The sequence below is a fragment of the Antrostomus carolinensis genome, unplaced genomic scaffold (genome assembly GCF_000700745.2).
Source record: "Antrostomus carolinensis isolate BGI_N321 unplaced genomic scaffold, ASM70074v2 scaffold15389, whole genome shotgun sequence".
Lineage (NCBI taxonomy): Eukaryota > Metazoa > Chordata > Aves > Caprimulgiformes > Caprimulgidae > Antrostomus > Antrostomus carolinensis.
Genome location: NW_010336533.1, coordinates 11,694 through 33,296, shown reverse-complemented (window position 1 = coordinate 33,296; position 21,603 = coordinate 11,694). Strand labels below are relative to the sequence as shown.

The window sequence follows — 21,603 nt, the reverse complement described above, 5'->3', positions numbered from 1 at the left end:
AAAATGTAACTTACAACCTTCAAAAAACTAGATAAGCAGACATGAGCAATAAGATATTAAATTAACAGAAGCGATCATTTTTTCTTTTCCTATGAGTGATACATGTTTTTATCATGTTCTGTATCTAAGAAATACTGAACTCACAAAGAAACAAGCAGGTAAAGAAGTCAAAATATGCTACAATATTGTACGCAATGACTACTGTAACATTGATTCTGAGCTCACTTCATTGACTTATTACTTAAGAAAAGTGAAAACAGAGCTTATGGGGCAAAGCAAGTGCATAAATATGAATGAGTAGAAAAGTTAAGAGTCTAGATTTTTAGCATGATGTGCAATTTCTAGATATACAAATTGATAAATCCACAGTAAAAATAATACATTATTGAAATCCTTCTTTTTTTTTTCTTTAAATATACAAGTTACTTAGGTCAGAAAAAGCATCTATCACTTAAACATTGCAACAGTTTTTCGTGAGTGTCGATTTTTTGACAGGCGTCCCAGCCAGGCTGGTTACTGACCTCGCATCGTCTTGTTTATCACTTCGTTTTCGCACTTCACTGTAAAAAACCCAACAAAACAAACAAAAAATGCACTAAATCAATATATTTCTATTAATCTGTATTCTTACTATGCACCCTCTAGAATGTCAAAAGCCAGCTCTAAAATTTTTTGCTTTTATATATATTTACATTAGTTTTATATATATAATTTTATATATATTATATATCTCTCTCTAAAAAATAATTCAAGTCCTCATATTAATTGAATAAATTCATTAAGTTCCTCTCAGAACACTGTATTATTCAACATAAGGGTGACAGAAAGGAATGCAGGTAAGTGGTGACAGAAAGTGGTAACAGGTAAGTTTGTAAGACTATCTGCTATAATGAAATGTTCATTTAGAAATTTTTATTTCGAAATAAAATACGTCTGTCAAAGAATACAAATTACTAAGACTTGAGTCAAGAAATTGCAGCCAACCATTCCAGCCCAAGGTACTAGGTAATGTCTAGACCATTTGAGGATCAATGAGCCTTGTGAAGAAAAATACCTTATTTTTTTTCTTTGAGATTCTGAAAAAAAAGGCTTCAACTGCCAAAACATTTTTTCACCCTTGAAACAGTTAAATAAAAGTTACCACGTTTAAACCATTAGAGATAATTTTCCAGCTGTGGTTAATGTTATATCTGTGCTATGTATGTTCTCCGACTTCATAATACACTGCTGCATTCATGGACAGGTTTTTTGGAAACAAGTAATTTAACAAATCAGCAATTAACTTCACAGGGACACTGACAAATAAATGCCTATATTCTTGCTGCATCTCCGAGGGATGCATTTTCCTGAAAATATGGGTGGTCATGAAAGTCCCATGTGAAGAAGCAATGATCCTCTCTAGAAAGCCAGTATTTCATATGGGAGCCATGTTAAGTAGTAGTATTTTAACAATGAATAATCAAATACTGGCCAAATGTCAAAAAGTTTTATTATTACATTAGGCTGCTGCAAAAATCACATTAATATAGTTTGTAATTTACATATTAAACTGAAAAATCAAAGGCTGAGGATTCATCACATACTGCCAATTTTTCAAAATATATTGTAACCAAGAACAGTCTGGAAAGGTAGTAGAAGTGTAATGTTTGGCTGACACATTATCACAGAAATACCAGGTTGCTAAATGGATATAATCAGAATTTCTATATTTTAAATAATTTAGAGAAAGGGACTTCAGAGAAAATATATGGGATTAAAATGGTCAGTGATAAAACTGAATATGCAAAAATATATGTGAAAGAATTAAGAAACAATTACATATATTATTATATGCATTTTAAATTAATTTAAGAAATAATTAAGAAAGCAAATCTATGTACCATTAAAAAATGCAATTCATTCACCAAACAGGTTTTAAAATTGTAAGCTCCACAACTGAGCTGTAATTTAAATATTAATGATTGAGACAGCTTTATAACATTTGCAAGCAAAAATGTTACTTGATTAAACTAAGAATAAATCCTGTCTTACATGTGCATCTGCAGCCCAGAAGGCCAACCGCATCCTGGGCTGCATCAAAAGAAGTGTGGCCAGCAGATCAAGAGAGGTGATTTGCCCCTCTACTCTGCTCTGGTGAGACCTCACCTGGAATACTGCATCCAGCTTTGGAGCCCTCAACACAAGAAGGATGTGTACCTGTTGGAGCGTGTCTAGAGGAGGGCCACAAAAATGATCCAAGGGCTGCAGCACCTCTCCTATGGGGACAGGCTGAGAGACTTGTTGTTCAACCTAGAGAAAAAAAGGCTCCAGGGGAACCTTATAGCGGCCTTCCAGTACCTGAAGGGGCCTACAGAAAGGCTGGGGAAGAATTGTTCACAAGGGCAGGTAGCAACAGGACCAGGGGTAATGGTTTTAAAATAGAAACGGGTAGATTTAGGTTAGATATTAGGAAAACGTTCTTGAATATGAGGGTGGTAGATCACTGGACCAGGTTGCCCAGAGAAGTAGGCACCACCCCTGGAGATATTTAAGGTCAGGCTTGATGGGGCTCTGAGCATCCTGCTCTAGTGAAGATGTCCCTGCTTACTGCAGGGAGGTTGGACTAGATGACCTTTGGCAGTCCCTCCCAACCCAATACATTCTACGATTCTATGATTTATCTATAAAGTTTTAACATATTATTCTTTTTTTAAATTTTGTTTCTTTAATTTTATGTTGGTACAATTTTAAAAGTACATGTGCATCTTCATATGTGTATTCACATATAATGTCCTTTTTATACAATATACTCAGATGTGTTTATTACAAAATAAAACATGGCCACTTACCGAGCAAGATGAAGAACTGCTTCCACAATATTAGATCCATCTTTAGCACTTGTTTCACAGAATAGCGCATTATAAGTCTGTGAGCAAAAATAAAATGTTACACCAACTAATCTAAAATGGTTCCTATCTGAGTATGGACATTCAATTACAAATGGTTTCCTCAATAAGACAAAGAAAGATAACACACATTTAAATGAACAGGATTTCTTCTAATACTTTTCATTCTCCAATATATTCACTTTAGTACTGTGAAAAAAAAAGTAATTGCTTTTTAATTCTATCTCTTTTATATTCAGTATATTCTGAATTAACAAACTGAATAAAAAACACATCGTAGGCTTAATGTCCAAACTCAATCTTCTTGTACACAAGACTGCAAAATAGGAAGAGAGTTACTAGGACAGGTTACTGAATGCAAGTTGTTGTTAGCTACTCATCAACTACAGCATCTGGTATTCTAGTTTAACCAGAAATATCATTCCATAAGTAACAAATATGGTATCTGCCCCAGTATAATCAATCAATTGTGCAAACACCCAGCAACTCAAGACTAAAGATTCTATATTTTTTTCCTGCAAAATACAGTGTATGCACATCTCTGATCCCCTGTATAAATACAGGTAAAAAACTTGTACACTTTTCTACTTACAGCAGAGTTCCTTTTTTCTTTCTGCAGACATGGCAGCAATACAAGATAGTCTCTTGAAGATTAAAATATTCCACTCAAAAGCTGGACAGACACAAGCAAGGCAAAAAGTCTCATATTCTCACTAGTGTGCTTCATATTTGTACTGGCAATTTATCTTCAGCAGCAAAAAAACTCAGTCTCCTAGTTCATCCACTTTTTCACCATAAAGACTGAGAAGACTCTTCCACTCAATAACGAAGTTAAGCTCAGTGGACACTGAGATGTGATTTAGCTCAGCAAACACTTAATTTGAATCCTAATTACTAGATTTGAACAAATGACCAGAAAATTACTTTTGTTTACTAGTTGCTCACATGGTTTCCAGATTAAAGTTCTTAAGACCATTTTATACTAGAGGTAGACTTGGACCTTACCATAGCTAGCTTTTCTCCATAGTTTATAGACACACATTTTTGCCCTTGTTCTGCAACAGCTTGACGGAGATCTGCTTTGTTTCCCACCATCATAATTGGAATATTCTCATGAGTTGCATCCTGTAAAAAGGAATTTATTTCCTTAGTGCTAGAACACCCAGAATACAAAAGAGTAACTAGCACCATCATATTATACTGATTTCCTTCCCACAAAAAAAAAAAAAAGTCTTGTACACTATCACAAAAAATTACAAATTATTAAAGTCATGATGAGAACTTTTCATAAGCTGGTCAATAATTAAGAAGCTAGCTTAAACATGAGCCTGCAAAGATGTGCTTCCATTCCCATAAGCCCCGCTTCCCAACGAAGAATTTCATGTGTTAAACTAATGTAATGGAAATGGTTACTGTATCTAAATGCTGTATGACAAAATTACTATAGGAAAAGTGAACAAACCCTTTACTATGATTAAAAGAAATGGATTTCAGAAGATGAATTAAAGATTCTGCTTATCACTTTCCCTCCTATTGCACACTTCTGGTATGAGAGAAAAACCCTTTTCATTAAATGTCAACTTGTATTCCAATAAAGACACAAGATGCAATAGTAGAAAGAAATACTGAAAATTTCACTTGAACTATAGCTAACTTACAGAATCTAACATATTGGTTTAAAATGCAGAGACTCCAAGGAATACTCGAGCCATTCACAAGAGGGTACCTGAAATGGGCACTCATGTTCATTTCAAAAGGAAGTGAATGAGAAGAAAGTGATTACATCATAGCCTTTTGTACAAAAAGATGTATCAGTTTTAACACTAACTGAATATGTCAGGATACATTTAGGACTTCTGTGTAGCTATTACTTTTATGAGAGAGCAATCTGGCTAATTCCAATATACAGATATCCAAATTTTATAAATAATAAGGTTAACAATGCAGTGAAACATAGTTTGTAAATTCTATACACTTAAGGTTCTTACCTCAATCATATCCACCCATTCTCGCACATTAAGAAAGCTTTTTTCACACGTTACGTCATATAGCAGTAAGACACCATCTGCTCTTCTGAAGTATGATTTAGCAATACTTCGGAATCTTTCAGAAAAAAAAATTTCCATAAGGCCACATTATCAAAAAAGAATTCCATTTAACATTGTTGAGAACACAGCATTGCTGTATTGCACTACTGAGTAAGATTCTCTCCACATTATGAGTTTTCTCATAGCTTCTTTCATAAGTACTTCTTGAAAACTGCTGATGCTGGTCTACAATTGCTCTGTAAGAATCCACAGGATTCTGACCTAAACAGCAATCAACATATTTTGTATCAAAACAATCTACAGTGTATCTATTACAAATAATCTGCTCTCCACTGGACTTTTGATCAGCTGGCAAGGCTTTTTCACTTACATATAACTTCATGAATTGAACAGGCTACATTTGAAAAAATATTAAAACAATAAACTTGCTCCAGGAATGAATTCACCAGTTACAATCATCTTTGCCATTAACATAACACAATGTACTTAACAACCAAGTACAGCAATCAGGCATTTGTATTATATATTAAAATATTCTTCACAAATTTATTATGTGGGAGGAGAACGATTGGGCCTTTAACTACCTACTTAACATAATCACTCATTCAGGCAAAAGTAAACACATACAACCCAATACAAATCTCGGTCAATTAAACAGATTAAACGGACTTCCAAGGCATTAGATTAACCTATTAATAAATGCCAAAAGCTGTCAGTAAAGAAATAATGTCTCTTAAATAGGGATGTCACAAGATTTTGAGGAAAATCTGCAAAATAATTTGAAGAACCTTGGATACACATTCAGCAATCTGTACAATTTTTCCGTAAGTCTTTTTAAAGTCTTTGGGAAGTTGTTTTCATACACTAAATATAATGCAAATCAGGATCAGGAATTTCAAGGAAAGGAGAGGAGGGTGAAGGGAAGGGAATCTCTAATGTAAAGCCTGCTTAGAAATACAGGTCTGCAAGGACAAAGAGAGCAACAGACTAAAACTTGAAGAAACAATGTAACATCTGCTCTATCTTTTTGTATTGCAAGAGATGTACATATGAATTTAATTAATTAACGCTGTGATGAATCTCAACTACTTCTCTCTGCAGAGAGAAAAATATTATCTCAGGTATCACCAAAGCTAACAAATAAACATTCTACCTGTCTTGGGGTGTCAGCAGAGCAAAATCACATCTGTCTATAGACATTTACATATCGCCAAACTGACTCACTTACTGTAGGACCTTATAATATTTAGTGGAATTTTTTTCACCTAGATGAAAAAAGGCAAATGCCTTTTAGAAACAGAACAACTGAAATTACATAAGTGCAGAGAATCTCTAACCTCTCTTGCCCAGCTGTGTCCCACAGTTGTAGCACAGTAGGTTCTCCATCAACAATTAGTCTTTTCATCTGAAAATCCACACCTGAAAAGAATAATGTGTATAGTCTAATCAAAAATATCAATAACATTAAAAAACTCACAGAAAATGAAAAGTTATGTGCCCTATACAACAGTTATTTAAAAATTAATCTCTTCTAATAGTTTATTAGATTTCACTCACTCACATAGCCTTGAACTGCAATAATCCCCTGAATTAATTTCATTTGCCTTTAGAAAAACATCTAAAGAAACATTTTACCCACACATTTTCCCAGAAGCACTGATACAAATTTGGCATTATGACCAGCAAGGAAGATCCCTCTCTGCTTTATTTTGCTAGACAGTTTTAGGGAAGAAGAGAAAATGTTTTATAAAACAGACTTTATTTCAAATGCCAAGAATGAAAAAGATAAATTAGAACAAAAATCCTGAGTCAGAGCCAATAAAACAAATATTCAGTCTTTGGAATCAGTAAGACAATTTTTTTAGCTGACAGCTATAATAATATACACAACAAGCCAGTCAGAAATCCCTCCAGCTGCATTTAGACCAAAGCTTCAATAACACTTTGAAGAAATGGAGACAAAAAATAGTATGAAAGAGACATCAAAGAATAGGATGAAATATTAAGGAAGGAGGAAAGAGCTGAGAAGACAAGAAAGCAATGAAAAATGTGAAAAGGATCATATACCCATTCTAAGTTCTTTATACTGAAACTCCACTTTTTGGTTCTTTGTGTTGTTCAGGAACAGGCTTTGTATTTTGCAAAGAGAAACTACATTAGAGCAGGATGCTATTATCTACTCCACGCAGCAGTTAGGCACTTCTAAGCTTTAGTACTCAATTAGATCTCACAGCTAAGAAAGTTTATGTGCATATGCAGGAATCCCTGGCAGGCAATCACAGAGGGTAATCTTTTCACCCACTTCTGCAGAACAGCAATGAAATTCACTCTAGTATTTTAAGAAGAACAATATCTATACCCAGGGTTGCACTGGTATTTCCTCGAAATTCATTCTTGCAAAGTCTTGTAAGGAAACTGGATTTTCCCACTGCTGCATCTCCAGCAAGAACAATCTTGTAAGCTTTCTCTGAACTGGGGTATTTTGGAGCACATTCAGTTGCATCTGACTGAAAATAAAAAGAAAACCTTTAGTTCAACACACATAAAAAATATTCTCTATATCAAACACTTTTTTTTCCCCAAAAAAAGAATTAGTTACCTGAGGGTTGAGAGCGGATATGTATTTCCTTGTTGAAACAATTGAGCTGCTTCGACTTACTGGTTGTGAGGGCTTCCAGTCTAATACTGTACTGCTGTTATCAGGACTGTATGCTTCTTCATCCCTGATCTCTGGAACCTGAAAATACAAGCTACTGTGTTAGCTTCAGTGAGAAAAGTATGCTTGTTTCAGAAAGACACAGCTAAGCCTGATTAAAACATTTGTTTTAACAGTTTAAACAGAAATAAAGGATCAAATAGAGCTGTGTAATTCTCGTCAAAATGATGTGATTATTCTGTTCTTATTCACATTTGCTGTTTACTATAGCATACATTCGGTCCTTAAATATGTTTTCTATTTGGCATACATGCTTTCAGTACAGTTTCCAGATAGAGTAAACTAATTCCCATATGGAAAATTTCATCTTAAAAAATAAATACAATAAACAAATACTTTATTTCAAACTTATTTTACAAAAATCAAGAACTTCCCTATTACACATTACTTTCTACACTATTACTACTCAAGCTAAATTAAATACAGCACAGCTGTAATCAGCACTGTCCATAGCATTTTTAACTGCAGAGACAAATTGTCTCTACTAAATGCACAATAAACAATCTGTTCTAAGAAAACCCCTGTTCTGTTCTGCTTGATACTAGTCCTGCTATGTAGCCATCAGTAAAGCTCTTCATTTTACTAACAACAAAATGGACATAATAACACCTTCCTACATTTATAAATCCTCTGGGACTTATGTGTAAGTATATGTACGCACTAACAGTATTCTTCTCATATACGTGATCTTTTCATTCACTGCCACAGGATGGTAAAGAGAAAGTGAACAGAAACCTATTTTACTTCTATAGTATCCATTTTTTAATTGTTAGAAAATGGTCTCCTGTCTGCACGCTGTTTAACAAACTTCAAAAACCCTGTGTGCATCAAAAATGAAGTTATTACCTCAAAAATAAAAAATTTCAAAACAAACATTTTATTTTAAGGAGAAGTAACATTTTTATACATTCACCACAAAATTGCCACTAATCTTGTTCAAATGCATACAACCCAAATACTTAGTTTTAACTGGCCTATGGGCAAAGATTCATTTCATTTTAAAAACAAGAAACTAATTTTGTCTCCAACCAAAGGTCTTTCTCAGAGAAGTCTGGCACTTACATCTGTATCAGAAGCATCACCACCAAAGCTTTCTTGCATACACTGTGACCTTTGAAAATTCCTTTGATGCCTGTATTCCACTTCTGAATCATATTCATTTGAATCTCTCAGGGTAGACAAACCACTGTCAAAGCAGCTCTCAGGTAAGCTGTCAACTTCACAGTTTATCCTTTGCATAGGGTCACAAAGGGCTAAAGAATCATAATCTTCATCCACACAAGAAGAATGAGATGATCTAACAAGAAAATGTTGGAAGAAGGAAAAAAATTATTCCACAATTGCTTTTCCAAACAAAATCTGAGCCATTCTGGAATAGTCAATACTTAGAAATGCTAACTAGACAGTTCAAGACGTATGTCAATGCTTATTTTGCCTTTCTAAATAATTTTGTTTTCAATCATATGTCTTAGGATGCTCAAATTAAATTATACAATCTATGTTACTGATGATGACTTCCTGAGTCTCAGTAAGAATGCCTATTTATTCATACACAGCAAAAAGAATTGTTTAAAAAAGATTCAGAAAAAGATGTACTATGAAGACATCAAACGCAGAAAATAATAGCTGATGGTTCAGCTAATTTTGGCCTATTCCAAGACACATAAAATGACTTTGAAATACTGTATCCAATTTAAATGAATGCATTTGTTCACAGAGGCACACAATAAGTAACAGCTATAAATATAGAAAAGGGCATAACAGAGTTCAGGAGATCAGTAATGGTGGAAGAACTCACTGAAAATGTCTTCTTACAGTGTGGTAGGCTACACAAAAAGTTTTGCACAAAATTCCTTTCTTTCCCCCCACCCTTCCTTCAAAGACATTTTCTCTTTTTTTTTGGCCTTCTGCATGCTGTAATATATAAAAATTATAATATGGATGCAGCAATGACAGTATGGCTTAGAGAAAAAAAACACTTTGATTTTTATTTATATAAATGAAGAAAATATACATATTAATAGAGTGAATCTTAAAAGAATTAATAATTTTAAAAAGTTTACTATGCCTACCATTATTATCCTGCTCCTGCCAGCAAGACAGAGACAAGCACAAATTAAAGTGAGGTAGAAAGGGTCTCCAAATCACAGTAGAGAAGAGAGAACCAGTTTGGTTCTGTCCTATTGGGAATGGATGTGAAGCACTCAACTGCTAGAACAGACAAGGTTAGCACCAATCCTTTTAAAGACAGTTTGCTGCCAGAGGGGCTAGGAGCTCCCAGTGCAATGGCACACCACAGAAGAGTACACTGGGGAGAATCACTAAATTATGAAGCTGTTACTGAGTTGAACATAATACCTCCCTAGAAGTGGCGAAATAGGGGTGACATAGGCATCACTGTCCCATGCAACATCTAATTTATGTTCTTTCAGGCAAATGAATAATCACTTGAATGAGTGTGATCTTTCTGTGGAATACCACAGTATCCATGCTATTTGTATTCATGCACCTACTAGCCTATACCAAATCACTGAAATACAGATGAAGGGTGCATGCTACAACAAAGTTAAGCTTGCCAGGCATTCCCCGAAATAAGTGCCTTTATTAGTCAATTTTTAACCTCACTGAGGCGTGAACTCAATGCTGGGAATTTCATATGTGCTTAATGGAAGTTAGACCAAGATGTATGATACAGCTAAAAAAATAAAAAGTTAAAAGTCTATCTACTAATGTAAATTGCTTAAAACATGTTAGAATGCAAATCAGTATCTCCTAACGCTGATCTGGTATCAGGAGACAGACAAAGTACTGAAAATAAACAGGTTTTAGGACATTCCTATCTCTTTCTGTCATTCAATACTACTAAGTCCCACCTGTTTGTTAAGAATAGGAATTTGTTAGGAATAATTTTTATTCCTACCACATAAACTTTCTTCTAAAGTAGCCTGCATTTCTCACTTTCATGGGAATGCAAGGATTGCACCATGTGGCAGGTACTAATAAATATTCACAGAGAAGGACATCATTAAGCCTTGAGAGAGGTTTTAGTTATCACTTCAGAAAATTACTCAATGTAATATGCAACTCAGTAATGGATACTTCTCAAAATTTGCAGAGGGTCCAACAGAGGGGAATTAGTTTTACGTGCATTCAGCAGACGGAATCAGTTTATGAAAAACAAAACTTTACAGCCAGCAAACACATCTCACATGGGATACAGTAGAATAAGAGTAACACTACTGAATGAATGGGTACGTTATTAGTGTGAAGCAGAAGCAAACTTAATCCTACCAAAGATATTAATCTCTCTGGCAAAATGTAAAACATAGACTACTAAGAATTCTGACAGAGATTCCTCTAGAGTTTGAAGTACTACTGAAAGAAAAATTAGACAAAACAATCCTATCAATTGAGTAAGGATACACATATTTGCTGGCAGTTCCAGCTGTTTCACAAAAAAGAAAAGTGTGAAAACAGCATGATCTACAGCACTTGAGGTTGGATCCAGTGCCTAGTGACTTCAGTGAGAGTCTCTGCAATGAAGTGAGGAAGCTATGATCAATGGCCTGTATCCAGTAAGTACAAAACTAAAGTAGCTCTGACTGATTGATATTTGCATTTAGAAAACTTACTGTTCTCTGTGGCTCTTACCTCGTTAATATCCAAGGACATTCACTAGTCTTTCATGTCAGTGTGAGATGTTTATTCTTTTGAAGAATTAGGTCTACATACCTTTGTAATAATTATTACATGGGAAAACCAGACATACAGGCTAAAGATACAATCAAAAATATTTTATTTCCTAAATACTGTATAAGCAAACTAACAGAGGCCCTCAGTAGATTTTTATAGTTTCTTGGAGACAAGGAGGGGAGATTAAGAATCAAATGAGAACCAAAACAGTCCAAGACCAAAAAAGAGCCTGTCTGAACTCTCCATAAGTTCATGATTTGCATTGAGAAGAGTTTTCCTGAAGTCAGTGAAAAGGTTCCTATTGACTTCAGTGTATTTTGAATCACATGATATAGCCATACATTCCTACTGAATCAGAAAGGATTACTCTGTTACGTGACAGTATTTGATCTTCTAAGACAAGTGTGATGCCCTAGACTTTAAACTTAATAAAAGCAAACTTGGATTACCTGTCATACCGTGGGTTTAGAGGAGACTGCTTAGGACTGCTTCTAGAAATGGTACTTCCTGGTGAGGTGTTCGCTAACCGCTGAGACAGATACAAAACAAATGCATAATAAGTTTTATGAACACAGTGTAACCATCTTGATTTATCATGAAAAAAGGGTTCATCATCAAAATTACTGCTGTGTATTTTCATATATATTCAAATACTTATTTTTAATTAAACGCCTCATGTTTTATCTAGGACTGGATGTCAAAAGGCCCATTACATATAGCATTTAGGCTGCTGCTTTAATATTGAACTTGGTAGCCACACTCAACAATAAAAGGCAATGGGAATTCCAAGAGGATGACTGCATTGACTACACCTGAAGATTTTGAAAGGCTTAACTTTGAAAGGTAATATTTAAAAAATGGCATGTTGACTACAAGAGTGAAAAAGGAAATGTCACTGGCTGAGCTAGTTTCAGTACAGGTACCTCCTGGTTCTTAAATGAGACAGTGAAGAGAATGAGAGATCTCAACAGATAGAATGTGACACATTACTTCATATGTTCTGCTGTCCCTCTACACATTTATTCACTGAAACAGTTCCCTCCATCTTCTCTGTAATCTGCTTGCCTTGCTTATGTTTCAGGGTACAGCAGAAGCAAATGGTATCCCTTCTTGCATCTACAGTGAACCTCTGGTAGCCATTATCAGCAAAAGGCACTCAGGTTCACTGATACAGTATGCTGGAAACAGGCAGTGTCCCTTATTTTCCTCCATCCTGGTTAGTATTGTCTCTGTGGGCCCACTATTCTGGTCCCATCCTTCTAAAACAGGTAGTTGTTTTCCTGATGATCTAAGGGCTTGCCCAATCACTAGTCTTGGAGTTTAACAGGTTTCCCAATACTGTAAAATGGTGATGTAGAGTAGATTTTTTTTTTTTTTTTTTTTTAATTTCAAGCCCTCCTTTCTCTGGTTTGGAGGATGCCAGTTTACATCTACTACAACAGATTCTCCTACAGTTATGATAGCCCAAAAGGTTTGACTGAGGTCCCTATTATCAGCAGTCCCTGCTATTTTTTTCCCAGTGACTTGCCTGGACAAAAGTTCAAATTAGGTTAAGACCTTGCTACTGCAAGAGAGCAGTTTCTGAAAAAGTGAGTTTTCAGTGGTAGTGCACTCCCATATAGACAATACAAACACATTCCCTTCAGTGCAAGAGAAACTGCTGTTTTATTCACCCTGTCAGATGCATTTGGCCATAGCATATTAAAAAAAAAAAAATCTCTACTTTCCAAAGCACCTCAGAAAGTAGTCATGCTCTCACAAAACTTCATTATGTCACAAAACTCAATAAAATCTAACAAAATGTAACTACACAAGTGTATTCCCAGAGTGAATCCACTGAATAAAACTCTATTTTCTGAGTACCCACTGAAGTACAACAAATTTGCATCTGGTGTATTAATTCTTAAACTTTCTAGTACAGCATAACAAAATTATAAATACATACCAATGACTTGTGGTACTTGCTGAAACTGTTTTCAAGTGCACTCCTTAAACCATCATTGCTGTCATGTAGCTTTCTATTAGCTGATCTAACAAGGAAACATAATTTAAACTTGCAGGAGTATAGTAAAGAAAACATTAAAAAATTGTGTAACTTATCACAAACAAAAACTGAAAGAATACATATCAAAAAATATTTTATTTTTCTTTAGACGAACACTAAAGAGTGACATGGGACTAGAAATGTGTTGTCATCTACTCAAACAAATGACTGCATGTGAAAAAAGCACTGTGCAGTTTAGCCTCCAGCAGCAGCTTAGGAAACCCTGTTTCACTTCTGTGGCATGGTCTGTGCTCAGCTGAAGGGGGACAAAAAAGACTGTAGGATTGACCACAAAAAACCAGCTACGGGGCAGTAAACTGGTACAGCCATTTCTGAAATAGAAAGTGACTACTCTTTACTTATTGCTGAGATGAGTCTAAGGATAGATGTGATTTCATTGCTTGAAAAAAATAGTATGTTTAGGATAAAAAAATTAACTAAAGATATAAAGAAAATATTAATTGTGATCCTCCCTGAAAGCAAAAATCTGTGCACCCCTTGTATAATGCTGCACACACTTAGTACCTTCCAGATAACAACAGGATAGGAAGTTACTGGACAAGTGAAGTCAACAAAAAAAGGAGCCACGTAATAATGTTTATAATGGCATGGATAGACTCAAATCTGATTCACCATATCATAAAGAAATGAAAGTCAGTGAGGCTAAAAAAAAAAAAAAACAAACCAAAAAACAACACAATGATGTGTGGCTCAGTAACCACACATTATCAAATACCAAATTCAAGAAGTTGCCACATCTGCTGGATAAATATTTAATAACCTTCAAGTTGCCTAAGTCATTGGAGAGCTCTGCTTAAAAATACATGGCATAGGATGACTCTCCAAGTCTCCACATAACAAGCACTGAGGGAAAAATAGAGTTTTAAAAGGCATTAACAGGGCATGGATAGGCTGCCAAAACCTTGTATATATAGAAATCCCCTGGTGCACAGTTACATTAAGCTAAAAATAAGAATCAGTAAAGCAACTAATGCCATTCCGAACTGATCCAGCATTCTGAAATTAAAGTTTTGAAGAAACAGGACCTGACATGCATTTTTTTATTTGGGAAAAGGAGCAGATCAAACAAAAATATCAAAACTTAGATGCCACACCAATGACTGTTGTCACATGAGCATCTGACTCGAGTACACAGGAAAAAAAACTTACAATGATATAATAATAAGATTAGCAGAGTACCTTCTATGAGAATTGAGGCCATCTCAGTATTTTTACACAAATCTCATCCCAATCTTTTGCATACAAAAACATTTACCCCCAAACATGTTGGGACAAAGTTTCTTAAGAAAAGCCTCAATTACTAAGAACTTACTGAAGTATTTCAATTTGTCTTTCCAGATTATCTCTGTCTTCAGTATACTCTCGGATCATTTCTAGGTCTCTGCAAAAAAAAAAATATTAGAATAGCTGATAAATATATAGTGGGGAAAACATATTGTTTAAAAATACATTTACATTTCTGTTGAAATATGTTAAAAGAAGTTTTATGCAAAGTAAAATCACTTGGTAACTTCAATGATCTCTGCCATTACATCTCAAGACTGAATAGAAGATCAACAAAATACCCATATGGGCTGCCTCCTTTCCCCTTGAAGTATCATTTGTGTTATCTGAAAATAACCACATAATGAAACTGTCATTTATGCTCCTTTAAGTAAGTATCTAGAAGCAGCTTTCATTAACTTTAGAAAAAACTGGTTAAGATTGACTGATGTGGGAGGCTTCTAAAACTATTCTTCCTAATATTCATACAGATATTAATCTGAGTGAAAGTCATGGAGGAAAAAAATTGCCTGATGCTGTAACTTTTACTTCTAACTGAAGTTCCAGTAAAATCAATGGGCTTCCTTGTAAGATTATGCAAGTTCACATGATGTCCAGAACTTGCTCTTCCAGAAACCAGACAAGAGAACTGAACAGCAGTCATGGTATACTTTGCATTATGTCAAATGTGTAGCTGTCATTTATGGCAAATTTAGAAAATAACAGTTACTAACTGCATACATAATAACTACATCAGACAACAGATTTTTTTCCCCTGGTGAAAATATTATTAGGTAGAAGTACCTTACCTCTCAGTGTTCAAAGTCTGATCTGCATACTCGCTTTTCAAGCTATCTAATTCACTCTGTAGAAAAGCTATATTTGTCTGTGCTTCTAAAAGATCTTTCTTAAGTTTCTGATTTTCCTTAAAAACAGAAAGATATTAGATGTTAGCTGTCACAGCCACCCACATAAAATGTTGACATATTGAAACAGCAAAATAAAAACCATCAAAATTAAATAAAAAATGAAGCACTAGAAAATCTGAGCACAGAGGGGGAAATAAAATGAAAGAACTCCAAACCAACAAAGAAGTAAGTAAATTAGCATGCAAGAACCATTGCATTTTTATTTTCCTGTTTCAGTTACATAAAAAGGGGGCGATATCATCCCAAGCCATTTCTATATGTTATACCTAGAATGTGTAAGCATTTATACAGAATAGTTTGGTTTTCCCCCCAAGTTAAGCATCCTCAAATACCTATCAACAACTCTAAAAGTTTATTTCTTAGCTTACCGTACTAATTGTAAAAAACCCCAAACAACCTGTATTGCAACAAGTATAAAACTGAGGCTAAATTAATATATTAATACTAATCATCTTACCAGCAACATATCATGTATTCTTTTTTTCAATTCAACCACATCTTCCCTGTGATTTACATTTTTTGATTGCTCCTCCAGCTAGAAGAATAAAAAAATCATATAATTAATCTATGTTACTGATTGTTCTGTTTAAAGTACATAAAACATAATGGAAATCATATTAAATAGCCCGTAAAACATGTGTCCATGTTACCACTATGAAAGTTTTTAAAACCCATAGTTTTCCCAACCACGTGATTAGGCTGCATTACTCCAGAAATGTTTGGGTTTCTGTAGGATTTTTTAAATCAATACTTAAAAAATGTTTAATGAGCATTTTTCACTCTGTACATGTTGAATATGCTTAACTAGTGACAAAGAAGCCAGCTACTGAGAAGATACAAACAGGTGAATTCCCACTATCATTAAATAAAAAATTATATACTGCTTCACCTGTATAGTATTTGTACTACAAGCTCTCACTTTTATTCTGATGCATTTCCATTTCTATCAATGACCTTCTAAGTGCAATTCCATAAGAAGAAACAAAAATACATCCTCACTGGTCACTATAATTCTGGTAAAATTTAACTGAGATTTCAGTTTATCTTACACTTAGGTATCACATGAAAAATTCAAGTTGGAGTTAGGTTCAGATTAGTAATAACTAGCTCCACTAGTAATTTGTGTTTAAATTTACAGAAATTACCACCTCTATCATTAACTCTTGAGAGAAATACATTAGCTGCTAAAAGGTACTGTATTACTGTAATATCATAAACTACTCTATTTGGGTTGCCAATTTCATCTAAATCTATGAATTACAAATGCTTAGAGGCAATATATTATGCTATTTCTAGTGTATCAAATACAAGACCAGGTAATTGCAGCATTAAAAACTTGATGGACCTGGAAAATTTTTCAGCAACAGAATCTGGTTAGCAATTGGTCTCTTTCCTAAATATTTCAGTAAATTACACAGAATGAATTCAACAGCACAGAATGACAACACAACTTAAAAAAATGTTTGCATTTGCCATTTACTAATACACATCAAATTAAAAATCTACAGTTATGATTATCTATCTTGAGGAAGGCACTTCATAACATCAGCATATCTTAAAACACTTTAAAAACTCTCGCAATGACTTCAACTCACTTACCTTCTTAAGTTTTTTTATTGTCACCTGAAGATCCCCAACTTCAGTATCATACTGGCGCTTCAGCTCATTTAGTGCTTCTTCAGCTTTTCGCTTCTCCTGCAATATTTTTAATCTCATTAGAAGTTGAGATGGGTTTCAAATGTTTCTCAAAAAAAAAATTCATTCATCAGTTTGGAAACCACACACCTTCCACTTAGACTAACGTGTAATTTTTTCTTTCCACTATGTTAACCTGTCACTTCCTTAAGATCCACAGATATTGATTCTATAATTGCAGTCCACTTATAAAATATTCATAGAAATAAAATGGTAAGGTGGAAGCAAAGATATGGGTCAATTTAGTGTTTGTTATTCATGTCATAGCCTCCTGTGCTTAACATTCTCGATGTCTTAAAAAAAGCGGAAAGTTTTCAAAATTGTACAAATTTTACTTGTACATAAATTAAGGTGTGCACTGCATATATAGATGTATACATACACACCCACACACAAATCAGGGCATTACATTCTTTTTTTCAAACCAGCCTTCTATGGCTCAGCATAAAATATGATAGTAACAACATTACTGTGCCACCATCAGTTACTTATTTACTTCTGATTTTCTTTTAAATTTTTATGCTTGCAAGTGTTGGAATATTACAGGCTCGTGTTCAGTTAAAGGTACACTGCTGACAGCATCTTTAGTTTCATACGGTATTGATCTGACTAGTAAACCAAGTACACAGTGCTTTACCTTAATCAAAACAGAAAGATTTTGAATGGAAATACACCAAGCACAATGAGAAGAATGGTACGTTTTTTATGCTATAGATGAGCACGTTTTAACTCACTCCAGTCACTCTCCATGGACTTCAGTGTACAGTTTCACAACACAAGAAACTAGAATGCAGCAGTGACACACAGTGCCAATGAGACAGGTTGAGTTTTCACACAGAAAAGACAGACATGGACTTTGCTCAGAATTCAGTGTTTTCCTGTAGTTGATACCAACATCCGTGTGTTAAAATGATAACATGTGTGTTAAAGTGATAATCAAAGTAATCAGCTTAAGATGGACTATTCTTACTGCTGGCACCTATATATGCCTAATTATTGTTTGGTAACTATTTGCTTCCCTTGAAGAAACAAAATATAGGATAGGCTCAACCTGTAGATACTGTCATGCAGAAGCAGGTGTCATGGTGGCATGGGTGAGATCACTCTGACAAACAATAGCCTTGAGTGCAGGCATTAAGATTAATGACTTAGTACAATCCCACAAAGTAAATACCTTACATTTACTCTCAGGGCGTTCTAGTAGGTGGAGCATGTGGAGGTATGAGCTAAAAAGAACATTTAGGAGTGAAAATGAGAAGTGCGCTGTGAGAAACAAGTTGCAGCCCATCTTTCATACCTATAGCTGGGTGTGAACAGTGGAACCGCAATCCATGCCAACTTGGCTACAATTTTTAGAATGAGAAACACAGACTAGATGTGGGTAACACATAGCAGATATGTTTTTACATAATGCTAGCGCATTACTGTGGATGTTCTCAGAATGAGTGAATACATACATCCCAGTCATCTTTTTACAGTAGTGAAAAAGAGTCTTCAGGGCTTTTTTCAATGATTTACCACTTTCTGCAGAACAGAAATTTTCCAGAGCAAATGTATCTGTTTTCTAATCATAAATGCTTAGTCTCCCTGGAAATCGAAAGTTTATCTGTACTGATAAAGAATGATAACTTAATGAAGGTTGCATTATCATTAATTAAACATATTAGGATATGCTTTTTTGCTGGGGCGATATCTTTAACATTTTTATGTCATTATATTATGTATCTAGGAAAACAACTGACTTTCATAATTTGGTAGGAGTGTCTCCTCTCATATAGAAAAAGATGCTGTTTGAAGCAAACCTATCAGAATACCATTTCACAGATCAATTACCACGAACTATTTAAAATCAGCAAGTTGGCAGACTGCATTTTGTTGTTTCTGATTCTACAAATGCTTTGATGAAAGAACCCATACCAAATAACAAGACATTCAGTATGTGTTCTACAAAGTAATAATAATGTCCATAGTATATGTTTTAATTAATGAATTTCTTATGTTCATATTAGAACTCTTTCACAAGCTGTTATGCACATTATAAAGTTAGGTTTATCTTATGCAAATTTAGTAACAGGTCAACATGAATCAGGCAATACAGGTAGGGTGGTTTTACTGTACTGCTTTCTGCTTAGAATTACACAGCCACATGTGGCTTTAATATATCTTTCAATGGGTAAGGGGAACAGGATTCTTGTCCTTTTCCATCAAGACTGGTCTAAACAATGGGTAAAACTTGAGGACATTGAAAAAGAATTTCCTATCAACTTCGGGAGGTCCAGGCCCTCACACACTGTCATCACAATTACCCTCTCTTATGTCTCTAACGCTCTAAAATATAGTTGCAGGATGAGAACAAAGGAAAGAAAGATCACCACTCCAAGCAGATATACAATTTAGGAACAAATTAACTAAGCATTAATTACTACATAAATTCAGCTGCCAGGAGAATTAGGTTCCATTCTTTTATGGTGAAAGTTCTTTTTCTCCAATCTGTTTCCAATATTGGTCTTAGAAATAAATTCCTTTAAGCCATCATATTCTCACAGAAGATAAAGACTTTTTTTTCTTGGTTTATTAAATCTGAGCAGACACTCTTCTCTGGGAAAGCATTAAGAGAATACATTTTCAATTTCATGGATAGCTTCTTTTCATCCAGGCCCTGCCTTCGGTGGCTTTGAGTCAGCCCATCAGGAGCAAAAACACACCTGGCCATCAATCCTGCTTAAGACCACTGAGAGCCTGGTAATTATGAAATTCTGTAAACAGAAAATACTCACTTCCTTTTTAACTTTGTGCTCTGCAGCCTGTATCCGCTGTTCCATCTCTTCCTCCAGCTCACTGAGCTGAACTGCTGCTTTCTCCTGAGCTCTAAAATTTAAAAGTAAATACTCCCTTAGGAACTGCCCTTTGACTTGACAGAAAAGTTTTGTGAAACACATCTGCCTACCTCAGCTGAAACAAATTAGACAGACAGGCAGACAGGGAAACAGTGTAACAATGTCCAGACCTTGAAACTGGTATGTCTGGGAATCAAAATCACAAATTCATTTGAAGATATGGGCAAATTAGATTTTAAATAATAGCTGACAGCTGATGATTAGTATTGAGTACAGCACATCTGCATCTTAAAAATTAAGTAACAGAGATAGAAGGCCCCTCTGGTTATCCTATGAAGAGACTTCAAAAGGATAACTACAGCAGCTTGCATCACCCACACATACAAGATCTCTGTCCTGAACGCTCATCTGCTTGGTTTTGGCAGTAATGATGTGAGATTGCAAATGCCAAGTAGTTGCAATAGGTAAATACACCCCTTGAAGCTGAAGAAGCAAAAATACGGTTTCTGAAATGAAAGTATAACGGGCGTGTATGCTAAAACTCAAAGTTACAGCTGGGGAAGAGGAGTAAAAATGTTTTAAAACATTAAACATAAGAATAGAGCCTGCAAAAATTTGGTCCGGGACTCATCCAAAATATGAACAGTGAACCATTTGCAAGCTGCTACATGTGCTTATGCACCTGTATGTGCATATAAACTAGCCTTTGAACTCAAGTTTATGGAAATGCATCGCATGGCATATTTTGGCATTAACTCCCAGGAATTTAAACCAAGAAAGTGTGATAGAGAAGCAACTGCATAACTGAACTAGAAACACAACTCACTATACCTCTTTACTGCGATGGCCAAAGTTTCCATCTCTGTGCTTTGAAGTTTGATCTCTCGGATGAAGTTCTTAATGACATGTTCATACGGCTGGATTAATCTTGGTTCCGCTATGTGAATGTTCTGATACAGAACACTTACCTGCTCTTGTCTGAAAAAGAGAGATACCATTTTAACACAGTTACTGAACTATGTTCTATAACATGTTTGAAAAATGTATCACAAATGAAGATATTCCCCTTTTTGTCTGTTTTTAAAATTCAGTAAGTTAGATATTGACTTTGGACATTCAGCATAATATGTCTGAATTCTTCTAAATTATGTCCTGCTTCTTTAACCTAGTTCCTGTAGAAAAAACTTTTTAGCTTAAATAAATCTTTGGAATTCTATTCATGGTGTATTGAAAAGAATGCCACTGGAGTAACCTATAATGAATATCGAGTTTGTTGGTGGCTCTAATGTTAACCATAATCCATGAGGAAGTTTACTACTTTAGGAGGCTGCATAAGAAATTAAGATTGTATGAATGCCAACCACCCAAGCTAAAATGGATATTTAAAGGGGGAGAGGAAGGTGATCTTTTCTTCAAGAAAAAAAGTTTGATGCTCCCTCAGCTGTCGAGTTTTGAGTATTTATGTCTCTTCT

At 34.8% G+C, this 21,603-nt stretch overlaps 1 protein-coding gene across 1 annotated transcript; it reads right to left on the bottom strand.

Annotated features, from left to right (window-relative positions):
* Positions 1 to 451: 451 nt before the first annotated feature.
* RASEF (RAS and EF-hand domain containing) lies at positions 452 to 21,105 on the bottom strand. Its single transcript, XM_029086709.1, has 16 exons — positions 20,963 to 21,105; positions 20,072 to 20,162; positions 17,199 to 17,294; positions 16,057 to 16,134; positions 15,480 to 15,595; positions 14,720 to 14,788; positions 13,288 to 13,372; positions 11,792 to 11,871; positions 8,712 to 8,946; positions 7,533 to 7,670; positions 7,293 to 7,440; positions 6,271 to 6,352; positions 4,874 to 4,988; positions 3,891 to 4,010; positions 2,829 to 2,905; positions 452 to 560 (listed from the first exon to the last, which is right to left on the bottom strand). Exons 1-16 carry the CDS (start codon positions 20,989 to 20,991, stop codon positions 452 to 454), a joined length of 1,668 nt encoding a protein of 555 aa, XP_028942542.1. The 5' UTR covers positions 20,992 to 21,105.
* Between the last annotated feature and the right edge of the window lie 498 nt (positions 21,106 to 21,603).

Excerpts from the sequence above, each read along its gene's own strand:
- RASEF (XM_029086709.1), bottom strand. The coding sequence starts at position 20,991 with ATGGAAACTTTGGCCATCGCAGTAAAGAG. Across the intron at positions 7,671-8,711 it reads GTGATGCTTCTGATACAGAT|GTTCCAGAGATCAGGGATGA; the intron begins GTAAGTGCCAGA and ends TTGTATTTTCAG. Across the intron at positions 4,011-4,873 it reads AATGGGTGGATATGATTGAG|GATGCAACTCATGAGAATAT; the intron begins GTAAGAACCTTA and ends TCCTTTTTACAG.